Raw genomic sequence first — 19,732 nt, forward strand, 5'->3', positions numbered from 1 at the left:
GGGAAGGGGGAGTTTCTGTTAGGTGGTTGGGTTTTAGGACTCAGGTAATCCAATTTTGATAAGGTTTGTATACATATATATATATATATATATATATATATATATGTATATGTTTATAATGTTTATGCTATAATCATTTTGTTTTGTATTTTTTTTTGTTTTTTTTTTTGTTGTTGTTTGTTTGTTGTTGTTTCGTTTCTTTATGGTTCCTTTTTGTTGTAGCTCTAGCAATTTTGGTATCTATAATACACGAATCGCGATCGCAATTTGAATGTGCCCAGAAAATCTAATAAAAAAATATATATATGTATATCATATATATGTATGTTATATAATCTATATAAAGTTATAGTATATATATATATCTATATCTGTATCTGTATCTGTAAGGTTGCAACTAATATTTAAGGCGTATCCAGAGATGATTTCAAAAACACGCCGTCTACAAAACAGCCTAATTACTTACGACCTAATCGTATTCATAACGTAAAATTTACAATACACATATCATGCTATATGTAAGCTGGCTTAAAGATCTATATTGATTCTTTTGTTTTGGGGCTTATAGGAGCTGGGGGAAGGGGGTTATGTCTATTTGCTTTTTATCATCTCTTGCTTCATCTTGCATAATTTCATTTCTACATCTGTTAAGTTTTCAACTTAAGTCTTAGTAGATATCTCTAGTTATATAGTCTTAATTCTATGCCTAAAACGATGACAATTTTATGTATATATATATATATTTTTTTTTTTTTTTTTGGAGGGGGTGGAAATGGAATTTGTGATATCATCCATGGCCAACCAAGTAGCGGGAATCATGAATTCTATTTGGGGATGTGGGGTTGGGGAGAGGGAGGAGGCGCGATTTGGATCGTTCTGGCAGTCGTCATTATCATTATCATCATTGTCAATCCTTGTTAGAGGCGGCACTTGCTCCGCTTGCTGCTGCTTCATTGCCAATGTGCTGAGGTATGACGGTCAGACTTTTGGGTATCTTGGACATGATGGCATTCTCAATGAGTTTTTGTTGATGTTGCTGCTGCTTAAGAGTGTAGCTGCTGCTGCTGCTGTTGCCCATCTTGAGGTTACTTCCGCTGTTGCTGCTACTGCTACTGCCTGTGGTGGATGTTGACGATTTGGCCGTAAGATGGGGCATTTTACAGCCTCCGCCGCCTGCTGGGCCCGATGATCCACCACCATTACCGTTAAGCAAATACTGATTGGCATCCGGAAAATTCTTCCACAGCCATGAGCTATTACTGTCAAGCGGATTATTGTTGTTGCTATTGACCAAAGCATTGGCCAGCAGTGGTGGAAAATTTGCAACAGCGGCAGCTGCATTCAAATTCTGTGTCGGATTGGTCAGTGGCGGCATCGGCTTGGGAGCTAGACGTGCCAAACGTAGATTACTGTTGGCAGACCCCCCTCCGCCGCCTGGCTGGAGTGTTGGCATTTGTTGTTGTTGTTGTTGTTGTTGCTGTTGTTGTTGGTGATGATGGTGGTGTTGCTGCTGCTTTTGTTGGAGCTTCTGTTGCATTTGCTGGATTTGCTGCCGAGCTGTCTGGTGCTGCTGCTGTGTCATTTTGGCAAAATTCAACAATTCAGCAGCCGAACCTGCAACATTTGATGACTGCTGCTGCTGCTGCTGTTGCTGCGTTTGTCCCACTTTTGGCTTGGCATTGGCCTTGAGCATCTGGTCCCTGAGCAGTTTCTCGCGTCGCAATATGCACATGCGATTGTAGTCGAAAATGGAGATGAGATAAGGCTTGCCGCCAGACTGCACCTGCACCAGGGCAGGCAGACGTCGTCCGTCGGCTGTTTGGTACAGAGCATGCGACTTATTGGGCACTTTATGCTGATCCTCGAGTGGAATCAGTGTTGGTTTCCAACTTTTGCTCTCGTGTCGTTCCTGGGGTGTCAGTGTCTCTGGCAGAATGACAACATTTGGTGGTGGTCCCGATGGACGTGTACTGCCACTGCCGCCGCCACCGCCACCGCCACCGGCTCTTGGCAATTGCAATCGTTTGTTAGACATATTACCCAGCAGACTGGATGCTGCTGCGGCCATTGCCGCTACTCCGGCAATAGAGGTGGGCCCAGAACCACCACCACCACCTGCAGCAGCAACCGCTGCACCGGCTCTTCTACGCTGAAGGCTTATCAATTCCGGCGGTGAACTAAGCAATTGTGGCTTCATTCCTAAAACGCTGCCGCCACCCCCGCTGCCAGCTAATGGCAACGATGAGTTGGATAGGGCTGGCTTTAGCTTGGGCGGCATTGTGAGTAAACTAGCTGAATGTTGTTGTGCCTCGTTTTGGCTATTAAGCAACTTATTGGCCACATCTAAAATTTTGTGCGGCTTTTCCAGACTGGCTGCTGGTGGCGGTTTGCTGCTGCTGTTGTTGTTGTTGTTATTGTTGTTCGATGCCTGTATTAAGATAGGGGGTGGTGGTGCCGCCGATGATGTTGATGATGATGATGATGACGACGATGTCGTTGTGGTAGTGGCAGTTACAGATGATGGCAACGGCACAATCTCCACTGACTTGTTCATGCCCAAGAGATTGGTCTTTAATATACTCCGACTATTTGCCCCACTGCTGGTAGGCACAAGCGGTGGTGCATCCTTGGAGGATTGAACGTTTGTTATTGACGGCGGAGGTGGAGACGTTGTCGCTGCAGAGGCAGAGGTTGACTGTTGATGATGCTGCTGCTGCTGTTTGTCTTTGGGTCGGGCAATTATTGTCACAGCATTTGAGCTAAGCTGTTTGGTCAATTTATCAACGGAGGCATTGCTGAGTCGCTCCAAGGAAGAGGAGGGGGCATCTACATCAATTGGTCCCACAGTATGATGATGTGGCGGTTGATCGCCATCATCATCGTCATTAAGTTCCACCAAAGGAATGACAGTCTCTGCTGCGCTCGGATTCACCTTCTCCGTAGGTGCAAGGGCAGTTACCGAAATGGCAGGGCCACCACCACCACTCGTGGTCGCTGAAGCAGCAGCAGTAGCCGTTGAAGATGAACGCTTGCCGCTACCAATAGTGGTCGATAGACCACCACAATGACCATGATCAAACGAATTGAGGCGCTGACGCACTGTTTCCGTGTAAACTGAAGCATTGGAGGAGGCATGGGGAGACAGCACAAGATCCCCATTGCGATAATACTTCTCAAGTAGAATTAGGTGACGCAGGAACGAGCTCTGATTGCCATACGGCTTCTGCAATTCCTCCCACAAGCGACGCGTGGGCTCATCATATTGCAAGAATGTTTGCACCCGGGTCCATCCTTCGGGTGTGCGTTGACTGCTGCTGCAACCGAATGGGACTTTAAACTGCACGCCAAGCTCTTCTTCGCCATGGAAGAGCTCTCTCATGGATATGTTGGGATTGCCACGCAAGACATTTGAGATATCAGATCCAGATTTGGAATTGGCATTACTGGATGCCGATGCAGCAGCAGCAGATGTCGCACCTGAAGCAATTCTCGTCGATGCATCGCCGTCTACTAAACTCTGTTGCAGAATGGCCTCCAGCTTAGACATTTGCTTTATGGCACTACATGCATTGTTGCCAGTGGTCGTTGTTGAGGAACTACTCGAATTGGAATCAGTGGGTCCATCATAATCCACCACCATGGCCATTTCCTGATCATCAGAGGCAGCCAATGTTGTCGCCTGGCTGGCCCCACTAGCAGGAGTGACGGCAGCATTAAGCAACTCTTCGTCATCTGCCTCAGATGCCTCATTACTGCCATCCTGCAGATTGTGCACTTTGAGTAGTCTATCAAATTCAAAAGATTCATTAGATAAATTAACTCTTTTGCAATCCAATACGATGTCACTCACCTCAGGCGATAGTTCTTGACAAACTCGGCTTTAATGGATTTGGTGCTATCCGGCGGCTTCATCAGAAGATTAGCAAAGTAGCGACACAGCTTGCATACAGCTGTGCCCACTCCAAGCTGAACGGGAATGCCCATTTCGGATAGGGCTTTCTCCAATCGATCAGTGTCCTGCTGAAATTAAAAAAAAAAAAAATTATGGTTTATTATCGGTTTTGGGTTTATTTATGGAGATTTCATCTTACCGATGTTATGTGATACATATGATTCTTGCCAAGGCGTCGCTTGCAGAGCACACAACCGGATGATTGAATGACTGTATTGTAGTGGGCATCGCATAACCAGACATTCGAGGTGCCAGCTGGAATCTCAAAGTTAAGCAGACACTTCTTAACACTCTTGCGTATGCATTTACGCCGCAGCGAATGTCCAGCCGAATCGCCACAATCTTTAATAGCGCAAGCCCTCTGTTGTTGTTGTTGTTGACTAGTGCCTCCTCCTCCACCTGGTGGCACTTGACCGAATTCATTGTCCACACCATCACCAGAGTAATGCTTATCCGCAGGAACGCCGGAACCAGGCACACCACCACCAGTTTCCAAATGTCCCGGAGCCGAAAGTCGTTTCTTATATGATGGAGCATTCGCTCGCCTGTCCACATGTCGGAAACAGGCATCACACAGGCAATTGTCCACCGTCAATTTCTCCTCATCTGTAATTTAAATATATATTTAATCATCTCACTATCTAAGACAAAATATGGCAATGGCTCACACTCACTGGCTAGAATCTTTTGTTGCCTTTCCACCGACTTAATCTGTCCCACATGGCAGGGTGTATCGTATAGCCCAAATTTGCCGCTACAATAATAGCATTGATCCTCGCATAGACGACCAGGATGAAACTTGAACGACGATGCCTTCTCTGGTATAAGAATTTTCTCCTTCTCATCCTTCTTGACGACCATCTGGTAAAAGCCATGCTCTGCCTGGCCCTCCGAATGTGATGAATCTAGAGGCGTAGAGAAAGGGAAACTTTTATTAATTATAATTGGTCGCAGGAGACTTATATATATATGTTAGTTGATTAGCTGGCTGATTGTGAGTGAGTGAGTGTGATCGTTTGGTCCAGTTGGTAAAATGTTTCGTATACAGGAATAGTGAGGGAACATATCAGAAAATCAAACTATCAAACTAAACTTTTGCATAAATTCGGGTTGATTGATGATAAGAAAATGATTTATAACTGACCATGTAAAGCCTGTAAATCTTAATGGTTTATATCGCAAATGGAATGGGATTTGGATTGGTCTCTAGGTATGAGATTTGCTTTGAAAGGCAACATAAAGTGAGCACTGGAGGCAACTGACTTATATACAAGGAATATTTGAATGAAAAGTGCCAAATGAAAAGCGAATGAATATTTGTGTTTTGTTTTTTGGGGCTCAGAGAAACACCAACCCAGTTGCGATCGGGATGCATTAGAATTGCTACTTAGGTGCGTGGCTATCGTTGTGTGGTTATTGTTGTTGTTGTGGTTGTTAGTCGAACTGAAACGGTTAGTGGTCTTTCGGCTACCCGTTGAACCATTGGACTTGGTCGCACCTTCGTTCTGCAAGTAATCGAAAAAGAATAATACGAAAAATTAGAAATTGAAATTGATGAAATTGATTAAAAGAATAGAGAATCTTTTTTTCAGAGACTCACCTCATTTTGTATTGTATAGTAGGAGTCCTCGGCATGGGCACCATGCTGATCGTGGGAACGATCTGCAGCCCCATGACCGCGTGCACGGCCTTTTTGGAATGTCATTTTAAGGGATTGTCGTCGCACACCATAAGCCGAGCCGGATGAGACGCCGGTTCCAGTGCCAGCGCTGGCCTTGCGTGTGGCGGCGGCGGCACCTCCAATGGATGAGCCGGAGGAGGAAGCTGCCGCTGAAGCAGCACCAGAGCCATGAATCACAGTGCCAGTTGGCACACCACTGTGCCCACAGGCTCCACCATTGCTACTTCTGTTTAGTTTTATAACTGTCTTAAGGGTTCCACTGGATTCCACATGGGTGGCACTGCCACCTCCGCTTCCCTTGGACCCATGACGTTTACCACTGTGCTGCTGCTGCTGCTGCTGATTTTGCTGCTGAGCCTGGCGTGAGTTTGCCTCTTGGATGTACTCCTGACGTATCAGTTCGGCAGCCTGGTGAGTGAGCAGTCCCAGATTTTGTAAATGCAGCTCCTTCTCCTTACGCTGATCATCATCAACTTCGTTTTCTTCCACTTCTTTGCCATTAAGTTTACTATTCGGTTTTTGCTCGGCGCCCACAGTAGCCAGAGGTTTCTCATCCTCCTCCTCGTGATCCTCTTTGACTGTATCCACAACGACATCAGATTTAATGCTTATATGGCTCTTGATATCCAAATCTGCCCCTCGTTTCGGCTTTTGTTCGGCCGCCACAACAGCCAATGGTTTCTCCTCATCCTCATCGTCTTTAATGGTTAATTGGATATCCAAGGTATCATGACTGCCCGTGGATGTGGACACATTTTCCTTATTCTCCTCGGGAAATTCATTATTGTCGTGCTGCTCTGCCAACTGTAGATTTTCCTGATCTGTTGCTGATTCCGTTTCAATTTCAGGCTCGACGCCCTCGGACTCAGCCTCACCCTCGGCCTCAGTTGGAAATGAGTCCACATCCATGGCCAGATCGCCATCGGAAACATGCTCATCCTCTGCATCCACTTCATCATCCCCTTCTTTGACCGTATCACATTCGATTACCCCCTCCTGAAGATCATCCATGTGCAGATCGTCATCCTCTTCGTCTGCTTTAATGCTTTCCATTTGAGCTTCAATTGGCGGCACATCCTGTACCTCCTCCTCCTCCTCCTCTTCCTCGGCCTGAAGCTCATCGCTGGTACTCATAGCATTTCCGCTGGCATCGACAACACCTTCATTGGCCAGCTCTTGCATAATCTCATGGTCTATATCATCGTAGGCGACTGTCGCCTCTGCCTCCACCTGATTTTCAGCTGCGGTTGTTGAAGACGGCAATGGCGATGATGGTAATTTGGAATCCCCGTCCTCGTCTCCATCTCCATTAATCGCAAGAACGCTTTCCTCTGATGGTTCCACAAGGTCTCCGCTCTCCTGCAACTGCAATTCGCCGGCCTTCATCGATGTATTCGAGGAAGAGTCATCACTTTTTTGCTCCTCACTGTTAACCAACTCTTCTTTTGCTGCGACCTTTGCTGGTTCTTTCGTTTCGTCGGTGTCCGTCGTCCCCTCGGTTGCCACCGCAATTTCGATATCAGTTTGGGTGTGTTCTGTTTCGCCTTCGCCTTCCAACACATCATTGTTACTCACAATTTGAACTATTTCTCCCAATTCCGGATCCTTCTCAATGCCCAAGTTATTGGCCAAGAATTCGGGCTTCTTGTAAAATTGTTTTACACTAATTGCGCTGACACCTTCACTTATCATTTCCGGGCTAAGCGATGGCGCTTTTCCTGGCGCTGTCTCATTGACCGAAGTTGATTCTGAACAGGATCCAGCTGAGACTTTCGCCTCCGGCTGCTGTGCTGCCACACACACAGCAGTGTCCTCAATTTTCGCAGTCACAGCCTTGGAATCGCTGCTCTCAGTGTCCACCGTAAGTGGTTCATGACAGGCATGACCATTCGAGGAGGATCCAGTAGCCATTGAGGTGGATGTAGGCGGCACCTGTGATGGTTCCGCCTCATCAGCCGCCGCCTTGAGAGTCACAGCCAAGAGGGACGCTTCATCAAAGTCTGGCAATAGTTTCTCCTGTTTGATATCAGCCGCAGCAAGGAGCAGATCATCCATAGAAGAGGCCATGCTGTCCTTGGAATCTTCATCGCCTGCTCCATGGGATCCAGTGGTCGTCAGAGAACTGGTAGATGCAGTCTTACGCGTCGTAGAGCCGACACGTCGTCTCTTAGGCGGAGCCGCTGGCTCAGCAGCAACTACAACACCCGGAGATCCTGCCTTGTTAAGACGTGTGGCCCGCGTCGTCGTCGTCGATGTGGCGGTGGTGGCCGATAACGAGGCCGTGGGAGTCTGCTGCTTGGTTATTGGACGGCCTCTACCTCGCCGGGAACTTGCTGTCGTGGGAGTAGGCGTTGGCGTGGCAGCTGGGGAGGATGTATCACTATCCTGAGGTTCCTGTTTGATGGCCACCGTAGATGATTTCGAGGACGATGCTTCCTCGCCACCATCTTCATCGGCTGGCTCATCGTCCAGTGGCGGAGGCTTAATCTCAATCTTGGCGTATTTGGCTGCCACCTCGACGTCATCCTCTGATCGTTTACGTTTGACTGCCGCCTCTATTGGGATGGCCGCCGCAGCAGCAACAGCTGTTTTCTTTCGACCTCGTCCACGTGCCGGTGGCAATTGTTGTTGCTGCTGCTCTGCTGCTGATGTTCCCCCAATGCCAATTGTTGACGATTTACGACGATTTCGAGTGATTCGCGTATTATTGACCTGTTCCTGGGCAAGAGATTTACGAGTGACGCGATTACATGTGGTTGTGGGTGTAGTAACTGGTTCCTTTTCCTTTTCTTTCTCTTTTTCCTTCTCCTTATCCTTGTCTTTTTGGGTGTCTTTTGGCTGGTCATTTTTCTCATCCAATTCCGCTGATGAAGACGATTCGCCCACCTCGACGGCTACCCCAGACTCATCGGCTACGTCCGCCGATTTTGTTGCCTCTTTGGCTTCTTTAAGGTCTTTAATGGACTTGCGGCCGCGTATTACCGGAGCCGTAGAACGCTCCACGGAACTCTTTCTTAGACTTTGGCTGGTGCTGTTGTTGTTGTTGTTGGTACTGCTGGTTGTCGGCTCTTCTGCGTCACCATCGCTGGCATCCCGTCTAGCAGAGCTTGAACCAGATGTTGTCGTAGTGGGGGCGGTGGTGGTGGGTGAGCTGAGCAAAAGAAGTGGTGAGGAATGCCGCGTTATTCGCACGCTTTTCCCCTCAGTGTGTGTGGTTGTAGGCGTTGACGTGGGTGTAGGCGTTGGCGCTGGTGTCTTTGGGGTCACTGGGGCCGCCGCCTCTGGTACAGTGGTCTCTGGCGAGGCACGCTCTCCTCCAGCAGTTCCTCCTTCAATCATTGATATTTCCTCACTGTCGAATGCTGCTGCTGTTGTCGTCGATAAAGGTGTAGTGGTCCGGTTAGCGGTGTTAGTGCTTGCCGCCTCCAAATCCTCAGACTCTTCACCACTGTCAGCCGGCGTGGCGGCAATCGGTGAATCATTTTGTTGTCGGGCAGCATTCTCATCTGCATGTGTATTCGTATCCGTCTTAGCTGCACTTGTGGCTGGTTTCCGGGTTGACATCCTCGACGAGCCGGCGACCGGCGGCTGGCCGTCACCTTGCGCAGCTGCTGTCGATGTGGCTGCTCCTATTTTGTCCACACCTCTGCCTCCAGTGATTGTAATGGATGCCCCAACTTTAGCACTGACTCCACCAACTTCAGCTGGATCCGTTCGGATTGCAATTGTGTTGTCCACTTCAAGTCAGAGTGATTTGGTCCCATTTGTTGATCTTGATGTGGTTTAATTACCCTGCTAAACAAGTATGACGAAAAAAATAAATATATTACTAATACGCCCAGTAAGCCTGCAGGAACCAGAGGGAGATAGACACAAACAAGCGAAACAAAAGAACAACAAAACGGGACAGAGAGAGAGAGAGAGACAGAAATAGACAGAGCAAAGGATATAAAGTGACAGTGTTCGAACATATAATCGAGATCACAAGGATTTAATACAAAAGTTGAACAATTCATAAAACTACTATTGATCTTTAAAATAATTTTCCCATTAACCTGACTTTTTCTTCAATTTTTTTTTTTGCATTATTTATTCTTCGTTTTTATATCCTGGCCAAGATATAATAAAAGATGAAAGCTGGCACTAAAGCTAGAACCTACAAACATGCTTTGCGGTTGGCAGTCATCAGCAGCGCCTGTCTCTTCTCCCCTTTTGCCCCCCTCTTCAACCATCCCCTCTCTATGACCATTCAAAAACCAGTTTTGGCAGCAGCTGGGAGCTCTTCGAAAGACTAACAAGACCAATTGAGAGAAGCAAAGAGAAATGAAGGAGAAACGAAAGAAACAATATACATATGCATAAAAGCAAATAACAAAGGGGCATTCCATAATTTGTAAAGTTATCCTAAAATATCCTTATCTGGGTTATATGTATATATGTATGTATATGTATATATCCGAGGGATATTATTTGTACTTCAATTTTTAAATGTGACCCTAATTTTCGGACGAAACAGAAAGCAAGAGGAGCGACCTTCGGCACCAATTTGCAGCGATGCCACTTCGTTTTATGTCGGAATGGAAATGGAAATCTGAATCCAAGAGGAAATCGGCCTCCATTTCCATTTTCACACACGCACAAACACACACATAAAAATACATACATATATATGCAATGGGCATATTTGCTGAAGCCATGGCTGTCGACGCCACCACCACCCTCTCTCTCACTCACCCTCCTATCAATCTCTTGCTCTTTCACCGAACGATGGCAGAAAACAAAAACAGAAAACGAATAAAAGGAAACAAACAACATATAAAACAAAATGAAGATGGAATTATTATGTATAAACTACACACACACGCACACACATTTGTATGTTATACATATATACACCATGCTCTCTACTTATGAGTGTGCAAAAACGTTGCGTGGAAAATGCATAGTTTGTAAACACTGGCAACAGGATGAAGAACCACAGTAGAAGCAGGATGGAAAAAAACGAGCAAAATTATCTTGATAATGAACTGAGAGTAAAGAGAGACAGCAGGCACCTCTTATGCATATGCAATTCAAGCTCAAGTATTTAAAAGCCGACTGTAAAATATAAACTAGCAAAAGTAAAAGAATTTTCACAAAACAACGGGGAAAATGTTGTTAAGAATTATTAGCAGCAGAGTTGCCACCAATACCAATGTTTGTAGCTTACGTCTCTCGCTCGCTCTGGCTCTCCCATACACACACACACGCACACACACAAACGCACCAACAACAGAGGCCCATTCACTCACACAGCAATAGCCATCTCACACATACTAACTCACTCACTCACACGTCTGCCTAAAGTTTCGGCAAAAAGAAAAAGAAAAACTATGAAAAACTGTATGAGTAGCAAGCAACAACTCCTTCGCCTCCTTGATATAAACCAACAGAAGAGTACAACACACAGCGAAAAAAAAAAATAAATAAAATAACAATAACAAAAACAAACAACAAAAAACAAACGGGAGACTTAATAAAATTTTTCTTTTATAACAACAACTACAGCGACAGCAAGAGCAGGCATGACGCCTAAAACGAACGGCACTCACTTGTCTCTTTCGTTTTACTTTTGAGTTACTTTTCGCATTTGCTTTTTCATTGAAATCGTCTTGCCGTTCGCCGAAAGCCGAATTGCGGCGAAGTGTCTCGGGAATACGATAGAAAAACCGAATAACAAATACGATGAAATGAACAAAACACACACACAGACACAAACACAGAGAGAGGCACACACACCATACACAAAACCGAAACGCCAGCGATGATACTTTTTACTTACTTTAATTCTCTTTCGTATTCATATGTCCATTTGCGAATTTTCCGCATGCGTTTTTCATTTCGTTTTCAACATAAGCATAAACTGAAACTTCCAAGTCTCTCTATTTCTGCGCCACTGTCTCTGTTTTTGATTCTTTAAATATTTGTGGTTGGCGCCAACTTTTTCCCACTAAATACGAAATATTAACTGCACCAAAGCAAGGAGCAGGAGGAAAACCAAAAAATAATAATAAAATAAAATGCAGAACCCGAACCGTTGTGAACGCAAACACGGTGCGAATCGAAATAACCGAGGCAAAATGGAGAGCAAGAAAGAGAGCGTTGCGCGCATCGATGTCGATTTGTGTTGGGAGTGTGTAGTTGTGTGTGTATGTGTGTGAGTGTGGATTCGCCGCACTCTCTAAGTCTGGCGTTCTCTCGCACGCTTCAGTCGGCCACATGACAATCTATGAGATACTCTTTGAACCCTACATATCGTCTAGTAAAAAAAACTCAAAAGGATACAACTTTTCATATGACTGTTACGCTAAAATTATGCCGATTTTCAACTATTTTTCCAAGCATACACCTCCCTAAATTATAGCTGAATTCAATATCAGTAGGAATTGAATTATTCTGTAAATTTATTTTTCTGTCTACCGTAGATTTTTTAAGAGTTTTAAAATTTGAAATATTTGTCTTGTTCAATTTTAATTACATACATATATTGATTATATTATTATTATACGTTAATTTTCAAATATTTGTGAATTAATATTAGTAAATTTAATTTCATATATGTACATATGTTAACTTCAAATTTAATTTTTGGGTTTTAAGATGTTTTCTATTTCAATACTGTCATACTGTTTCGCTTTTAACAACAGCAGAAATAGTTATTATTGTTTAAATTTGATAAATAGAAGTATAAAATATAAACTTTTAGCATAATGAATTTTTAATGATTAGGTAATTTACCTGTAGGGCATATACAGGTCGACTTATGAGCGCGGCCGGTGTACGTGTTGTTTTTGCCAAATGTTTGTTAGCCTCTCCATTTCTCGTACAACAGTATTCTCTCAACCGTCTCTTTCTCTTTGGCTGGCGTGCGTGTGTATGTGTGTGCGTCTCTCTCTCTCACATTCTCTCTTTGATCTGCTCTCAGACTCGGGCTGAAATTGGCCTGCTGTCTTGGGCAAAGGACTACCGACTATGAGTATGAAGGTTTTTTTTTATGCCGGGCCGGATAAAGAGGGTGGTGAGCGGGGTCGGCTTAAGGGGTAGCAGTTAACATGGAAGTATGAAGAGGACACAAAAAAGGAGCAGCAATAAAAGAAAAATTTAGAAAACAATTTGATTTTGCATCTGGCATGACATATCTCAACAAATCTCGCATTTGGCTAGGCAAGGAAATATGTAAAAATTTTGACATCGGCTCGGATGCCTGAAACGATGCTAGTTGCACGAAGATTTAGTACGTGCGTACTCACATAAACATAAGCGTTCGGCTGGATTCGGCTTGGGAATCCTGCAAGTGGCAGCTGCAGGTGTTGGTCCTGTTTTCATTTTTTATAGTAGCTTTTTGTGCCGTCTTTACCCTGTTGTGTACAAACATATGTATGTATGTATGTATGTACATATTACGTGTATCTAGGTTAAAGGCAAAACTTAATTGCCAAGAAAATCTACACTCGATTTCGATGGCGAATGAAGGGCAAAGGGAAAATCAATAGCCCTAATACACAATGGTCGACTGGCTGTGCATAATGCAAAAGGGAAATGGGAATGGCTTTTCCTGCAAACTGGGTCAAGTGAATAGGCAAGTGTAGGGATCTATCGCATGTAGTATATACATATATATATATATACTCGAGGACATACCAAAAGAAGGGCACAAGGACACGGTGTGAGCTCTGACTTCATGATATCATCAGCGACAACAGCGAATCTTCAATGAAATACTGGAACTATTGATTTGAGGGATATGTCCTCTTAATATAAAGTTCAAGTTTTGATCAGTTTATTTGAATAAACGGAATCCTTTTTGTGTGTGTGTTTTTTTTTTCAATTTTGCGAATGAACTGCATGGAATTTGTCATAATTACATTGCGATATAGCAGTGAAATTAGATGTACAATGGCGGAAAAACGAATGTACATATATTTTCGCAGGCTTTTCTTTTCTTGTTTTCTTTACTTTTTTTCGCATTACGCCCACTCGATTAATTTCACCTAGAAATTATTACATATATGTATATGTATGTGTGTATATATACAGTATATGTACATACATGGATGCATGAGTGTGCAGAGCGCTTAAATACACATTTACATAGAAACCAACCCAAAACACACAGATACTTTGTCTATGTGTGTGTGCGTGTGTGTTTGCGCTGAAAGGCAATTGGAAAACGTAATGGCCGACAAAATGCCACGCAGCAGCAAGGCGAAGGCAAAAATCAAAGCAGAAGCAGCGATAAGCGAATATAAAGAGTAAAGCATAATTTATATTAGATGTATGGTTCGAAAAAGAAAACTTCCGGCAAAGCCAAAGAGCAAAATGACAAATACAACCATAATTTCCAACAAACACACTCACACAAATGCATTTATATGAAAACCCACGTGAATCAGAGAGTACGAGAGAAAGAGCAAGTGGGAGAGCGGGCGATAAAGAGTGGAAAGGAGAGCGTCTGTTGCAGAGAGGGAGCGAAGTTGTTCTGAACAGAAACAGATCCAAGAGAGACAATGGCGATTTGCTTCTTTCTCCGATCGCGGCGAATTCATAGAGTTTTTCATAAAAAGCATACGGTTTATTTATTTGGCTAATGGCAAATGTTTGACAATTTTCCTCACACAATTTTCGCCATGTGGAAATCGTAATGACGTGGTATTTGTGTGCGTGTGTGATTACACGTACACACACATGCATTCGAAATGCTTACATTTGAGGGGGAAAATTAGTTACAAACCAGAACAAGCTCTCTCTGTACGTTCTCTCTACCTCTCTCTATCGCACTGTCTCTTTTGGCCTCTGTCTTTCTTCCTCTCTTTTGTCTCTCTATTCTTCGCCTTCGTTATGTCGCGTCATTCGTTTTGTGTACGCCATATTGAATTTTTTTCACAATAGGCAAATACTTTGCCGTTTTTCTTGCTGTTTTTTATGAAATAATTCCTGGTTTAGATCAAATTTTTTGCTTGCATTTGTTAGTTGGTTATGTAAATTACATGTTTTAAGCAAAAAATAGGCGAATTTAGGCATTTATAAGGATGAAAAAACAAAATGAAAATTGTCATTATTAGGGCTGTCGCTCTCATTCACTCCCTTTACCCTCTCTCATTATCGTCATCGCTCTACCCTATGTGTGTGTGTTTGTGTGCGTTGTGCAAATATGGATAACAGTTTGTAAATGCATGAATGTATGTATGCATACATACATATGTATCTATCGATATAAGTATGTACATACATATGTAAACATCTGCATTTACATTTTATAACATTTATGCACACAAAGACTTTTATATGTACCAAAATACATACATGTATGTACATACATACATATGTACGTATAAATTATTAATTATTCGACATGTGTACAATTGTATGTATGTATATATGTATGTACATACATACATATGTGTTTATATCTATACATGCAAAGGTCAATTTTTAGTATTAAAAGATAGGCAATACATTGAGCAAAGAAAAGCTTGATTACAGGAGATCAAAGCTTGTCCAGGAGTTCAAAGATTAATGTGAAACTCGATAATAATATTTTGAAATTAATCGATTATGGTAGGATTATTAAATGCATTAAATGCATGTTTGTCGTAATTATATTAACGATAGTTTTACAGTTAATCAACATTTATGTATGAATATAACAAATTCAATGGATCCTTTGTTACATAACTGTTTTAGTCCTCGTATAAAAAGAAGGTAAGATCAGTGAAATTTTATAAAAATTATCCCAGAAATGTATTTATATTTAAGACATTTTGATATAGGAAATTTTGTCATTAAAGGAAAAGATAATGTATTCTTAACTATGATAAACCGATTCTAATATTTCCAATTTCATACTTAGTAGTATTTGTTTATTTACAACAAAAATAATAATGTTGAACAATTTTTTTGTTATTTTAAAACTGGATTTAATGACAGATCCTGGTAAGGATTATATGAGATGAAAAAAGAGATTGTCGTGAGTCGTGAGTGAGTGCGAACAAATGTCATCTCTAGTCATATGTTCTGCGATGTGCCGATATTTGCCCAAAATGAAATGCGTTAGGAAATTTTTAAAAGGCGTTGCAGCAGCTGATTAGTAAACAAATTTTGACTTTGTTTAAGTTTCGTGCTAAACAATGTATATAAAACTACTCTGTGTGCTTCTTTACGTCGGCAGCTGTTTGGCCAATGTTGACGATACATCCGTATTGCCCGAGGGCTTTGTGGATGCCACCCAGCGATCAACACACACCAATAATTGGGCCGTGCTGGTGGATGCCTCCCGGTTTTGGTTCAATTACCGGCATGTTGCCAATGTCTTGTCCATTTATCGTTCGGTGAAACGTCTGGGCATACCAGATTCTCAGATTATATTAATGATTGCCGACGATATGGCCTGCAATCCACGGAATCCGCGTCCTGGCCAAGTTTACAATAATGCCAATCAGCATCTAAATGTCTACGGCGATGATGTGGAGGTGGACTATCGTGGCTACGAGGTGACTGTGGAGAATTTTGTTCGTTTGCTAACAGGGCGCACACAGAATGGAACCGCCCGCTCAAAGAAGTTGCTATCAGAAGCCGGTAGCAATGTCTTAATCTATCTAACTGGACATGGTGGTGATGGATTCCTCAAATTCCAAGACTCAGAGGAAATCACTAGCCAAGAGTTGGCTGATGGCATACAACAAATGTGGGAAAAGAAAAGGTTTGATTACACATAAGGATCTAAAAGTTTTCAGTTTGATTCTAAATTGAATTTGCATGTGGCTTATTTTTTTTCATTCAGATACAATGAGCTCTTCTTCATGGTAGATACCTGTCAGGCGGCATCGCTGTACGAAAAGTTCACCTCGCCAAATGTCTTGGCTGTGGCCAGCAGCTTGGTGGGCGAGGATTCCTTATCGGTAGGTTAAGGATGCCGTAAAGAAAGAAATGGCTAGTGGCCAGGCTTAACAATGTCCCTTTCTTTACTAGCTAACCTTTGAGCGTATAACTTTGGATATTGATTATAGCTTTCTGTTTCTAGCATCATGTTGATCCCTCCATTGGTGTTTATATGATCGATCGCTATACGTTCTATGCATTGGAGTTTCTTGAAAAGGTTCAACCATTCAGCAAGCGTACGATTGGTGACTTTGTGAGTTCATTTCTAAAACCTTTTGACACAATTTGACACCTAACGATCGACTTGATTTCTCTTAGTTGCAAGTGTGTCCCAAACGTGTCTGCATATCGACTGTGGGAGTGAGAAAAGATCTCTATCGGCGCGATCCTAACAAGGTACTCATAACCGATTTCTTTGGTGCCATTCGTCCTACTCGTGTTTCCACCGATCGCATTAATGTCACTCTAGCGAATGAAGAGTAAGTTGAATTGTAAAGAATTTAAATATCTATTTCAATCGTAGTACCTTATCTCTTTTTTTTTTTTATAATTAATGCTAATTTTTCTTTTCTTCTGTTGCAGCGATTTCATTGTAAGCACTGCCGCCAGCAAGAAGCCATCATTCCGTATTATTATTGAGCCACAATTTCCAACAAAATTTTTCCAATTGAAAAAATTGAGATCCATGTGATAATATTAATTTTTATTCGTAAATACATTTCATTTTCATTATTAATACATTGTGTAATTTATTAAATTTTATATAATGTGATCTCGAATCGTGCTTTAAAAATTCTCAATTATGGGCACACACACAAGTACGTTTCTTTCTTGTTCACTTGTCATTATTGCCCCTTTTTTTTCTGATTTCATTTTGCTTTATTTTTGTTGTCGTATTTGCTAATGTTTTTGTTTTTCTTTTATTTATTATTATAATTCTGTCATTCTGTCCTTACAATGTTTATGTTAAATAATATTGTTTTCATTATAATTTGGTTGTTTTTTTTTTTGTTTTTTTTTTGGTTTTTTCTGTTTTTATTTCTTGTTTCTACTATATCAATCCATCAAGTAACATTCATATCAAATCCAAAAATAAACAAAAACCATATTGTATATGTACTTATATAAAAAGGTAAAAGTTCGAATCGTCGACCTCTACATAGAATTAGAAATGCACAAAAAAACAGTTTATATATATAGGTATATATATATAATATATATGTAGTTATCATCCATACATCCATCCATCCATTCATACATCCAAGCAAGCATTCATCAATCCATACATAATCATTCATATACATATACGATGGTGAGGGTGGAGGTGAGGGTGAGGGTGACATAGGGAAGGCTAGGGGGATTAGTGGTACAATTAATTTAATATATATTCTCAATTTACTAATACACACAAAAAATATCATCCCAATTATTATTCAATTATATAATTTCTCAAGAGCAACAAATAGCACATTTTCCTCTGTTTCTCTTTTTGCTTCTTTGTTTCTTTTTTTTCTTTCACATTTTCTTTTTCGTGTTTAGAAGCGATCTACCAGTTGACGATTCATTAACATATATATTTTTTAATATGGAAGGATCTACTTCGTTATTTCTTGTTGTTGTTGTTGTTGTTCTGTCATTTTTCTATTGACTATACATTATACATATATATATATATATATTTTTTTTTTTGGTTTTCATTAGCATTGCATCAGTCCCATTATTTGAGTTGTAGGCTTCGTTTTTTTTATCTCCCTTATTTTTTTTTTTAAATTACTTTACCCTTCATTTTTTTTTTTTTTGGTTTTGAAATTTTTTTTCTTCCTTTTTTTTCTTCTCGTTTGTTCAAGATCAAGATTAAGCACCATAATAAGTTCATACGGCATTATCCACATTATATATATATATATCGTATATATATATATGTATTAACTATCTGTATATAGACTATGGGATTTTTCACATACATATGTACATAATAATTGTATGTATGTATGTACATATATGTATATAAAGTGTTTTGTGGGTGTGTAGTATGGTGAGCTGTGGTGAATCGTGAATCGTGGTGAAGTGTGGTGTATTGGGGGCGAAATTGACTGGGAGAACCGAAATTGAGCATTGGTCAAAGGCGTTTGATTGGCGTTTCTTTCGTTTCTCTTATTTTTCGTGTCCTTTTTACTTTCGTTTTGTTCGTTTTCTTTCTATGGTTTTAAAATTAGCTAACTATAGAGTAATGTAATGTTTGTTGTTGGCTTAGAGATGGGGAAAGGGTAATAATGAGAGGACGGGTTAAAAATACATAAGCCAATTTCGATTTCGATTCCAATTCTATATTTACAAAGATATAAACCCTATATCTGTTAATATATATATAATATATATTATATTTCTAGCTGCATTTCTGGCTCCGATCCGATAACGAGAAAAATGAAATTGTTTCTTTTCTTTTTGGGTTTTTCTTGATGGGGGGAAGGGGGGGGACTAGCAGGAGGAGGTATTGGGCCGGAGTTTGGGGGCGTGTTTTCGTTTAAATATTACATTTTAAAGCCCTAACACTTATTCACTTATTTGTTAACACGCTGTGCAAAAATATTTGATCATTATATTTATCATTTTTCGTCTTCTGTTTTTTTTTCTTTCTACAAAAAATGTTAAATTTTGTTATTATTATTATGCATACAAGTACGTATCGTATTTCGTTTCTGTTTTTTTTTTTTTTTTGCTTTTTCTTTCTTTATTCTTATAATAAAAAACTTTTACTAGAGTTAAAGACACAACAAAAAAATTAAAAAAAAAAAACACAAAAAGCATATATTGTTAAAACCTAAAATTTATCAACTAAAAGAGATTGAAAAAAAAACTTGTTGTTTTTGAAGGCAATTTGATGTCAGACTCTTGCTTTTCGACATTTCTCATTTATTTGTTTATCTTAGCTTTATGTATGTATATTTTTTTTTGTTTAACTTTTCATATTTTTAATTTTATTTCTCTGCTCTATAGTTTATGTATGTGTGTGTGTGTGAGTGTCTGTGTGGGTACGAGGGCGTGTGCGCAAAAGGCGTAGAGAAAGTGTGTGAAATGTTTTCTTTTCTTTTACTATCTACAAACTATTGTCGTTTCCTTCTTCATTTTAACCGTTATATGTTATGCATGTATTTATGTATATGCGTATATGTATGTAGGTG

At 41.1% G+C, this 19,732-nt stretch overlaps 2 protein-coding genes across 6 annotated transcripts; one reads left to right on the forward strand and one right to left on the reverse strand.

Moving 5' to 3' along the window:
• Positions 1–378: 378 nt before the first annotated feature.
• LOC6648531 lies at positions 379–11,734 on the reverse strand. Of its 5 annotated transcripts, none has more exons than XM_047011216.1 (7): positions 11,455–11,734; positions 5,553–9,425; positions 5,451–5,457; positions 4,621–4,857; positions 4,092–4,558; positions 3,851–4,020; positions 379–3,785 (listed from the first exon to the last, which is right to left on the reverse strand). In XM_047011216.1, the coding sequence occupies exons 2-7, from the start codon at positions 9,195–9,197 to the stop codon at positions 908–910; spliced, it is 7,404 nt and encodes a 2,467-aa protein (XP_046867172.1). In that variant the 5' UTR covers positions 9,198–9,425; positions 11,455–11,734; the 3' UTR covers positions 379–907. The 5 variants fall into 5 exon arrangements, with proteins under 5 accessions (XP_046867172.1, XP_002071346.2, XP_023035220.1 ...); XM_002071310.4 differs by having other exon boundaries at positions 4,627–4,857; positions 5,553–9,428; XM_023179452.2 differs by having other exon boundaries at positions 3,851–4,017; positions 5,553–9,428.
• Positions 11,735–15,726: 3,992 nt separating this feature from the next.
• LOC6648432 (putative GPI-anchor transamidase) lies at positions 15,727–17,329 on the forward strand. Its single transcript, XM_002071311.4, has 5 exons — positions 15,727–16,371; positions 16,453–16,570; positions 16,693–16,803; positions 16,869–17,029; positions 17,133–17,329. Exons 1-5 carry the CDS (start codon positions 15,800–15,802, stop codon positions 17,239–17,241), a joined length of 1,071 nt encoding a protein of 356 aa, XP_002071347.1. The 5' UTR covers positions 15,727–15,799; the 3' UTR covers positions 17,242–17,329.
• Positions 17,330–19,732: the final 2,403 nt, after the last annotated feature.

Source organism: Drosophila willistoni (assembly GCF_018902025.1).
Source record: "Drosophila willistoni isolate 14030-0811.24 chromosome XL unlocalized genomic scaffold, UCI_dwil_1.1 Seg141, whole genome shotgun sequence".
Taxonomy (NCBI): Eukaryota; Metazoa; Arthropoda; class Insecta; order Diptera; family Drosophilidae; genus Drosophila; species Drosophila willistoni.

Excerpts from the sequence above, each read along its gene's own strand:
- LOC6648531 (XM_047011216.1), bottom strand. The coding sequence starts at position 9,197 with ATGTCAACCCGGAAACCAGCCACAAGTGCAGCTAAGACGGATACGAAT. Across the intron at positions 4,559-4,620 it reads AAAGATTCTAGCCAGTGAGT|ATGAGGAGAAATTGACGGTG; the intron begins GTGAGCCATTGC and ends TTTAAATTACAG. Across the intron at positions 3,786-3,850 it reads GTCAAGAACTATCGCCTGAG|ACTACTCAAAGTGCACAATC; the intron begins GTGAGTGACATC and ends TGAATTTGATAG.
- LOC6648432 (XM_002071311.4), top strand. The coding sequence starts at position 15,800 with ATGTATATAAAACTACTCTGTGTGCTTCTTTACGTCGGCAGCTGTTTG. Across the intron at positions 16,571-16,692 it reads TGGGCGAGGATTCCTTATCG|CATCATGTTGATCCCTCCAT; the intron begins GTAGGTTAAGGA and ends TTCTGTTTCTAG. Across the intron at positions 16,804-16,868 it reads AGCGTACGATTGGTGACTTT|TTGCAAGTGTGTCCCAAACG; the intron begins GTGAGTTCATTT and ends GATTTCTCTTAG.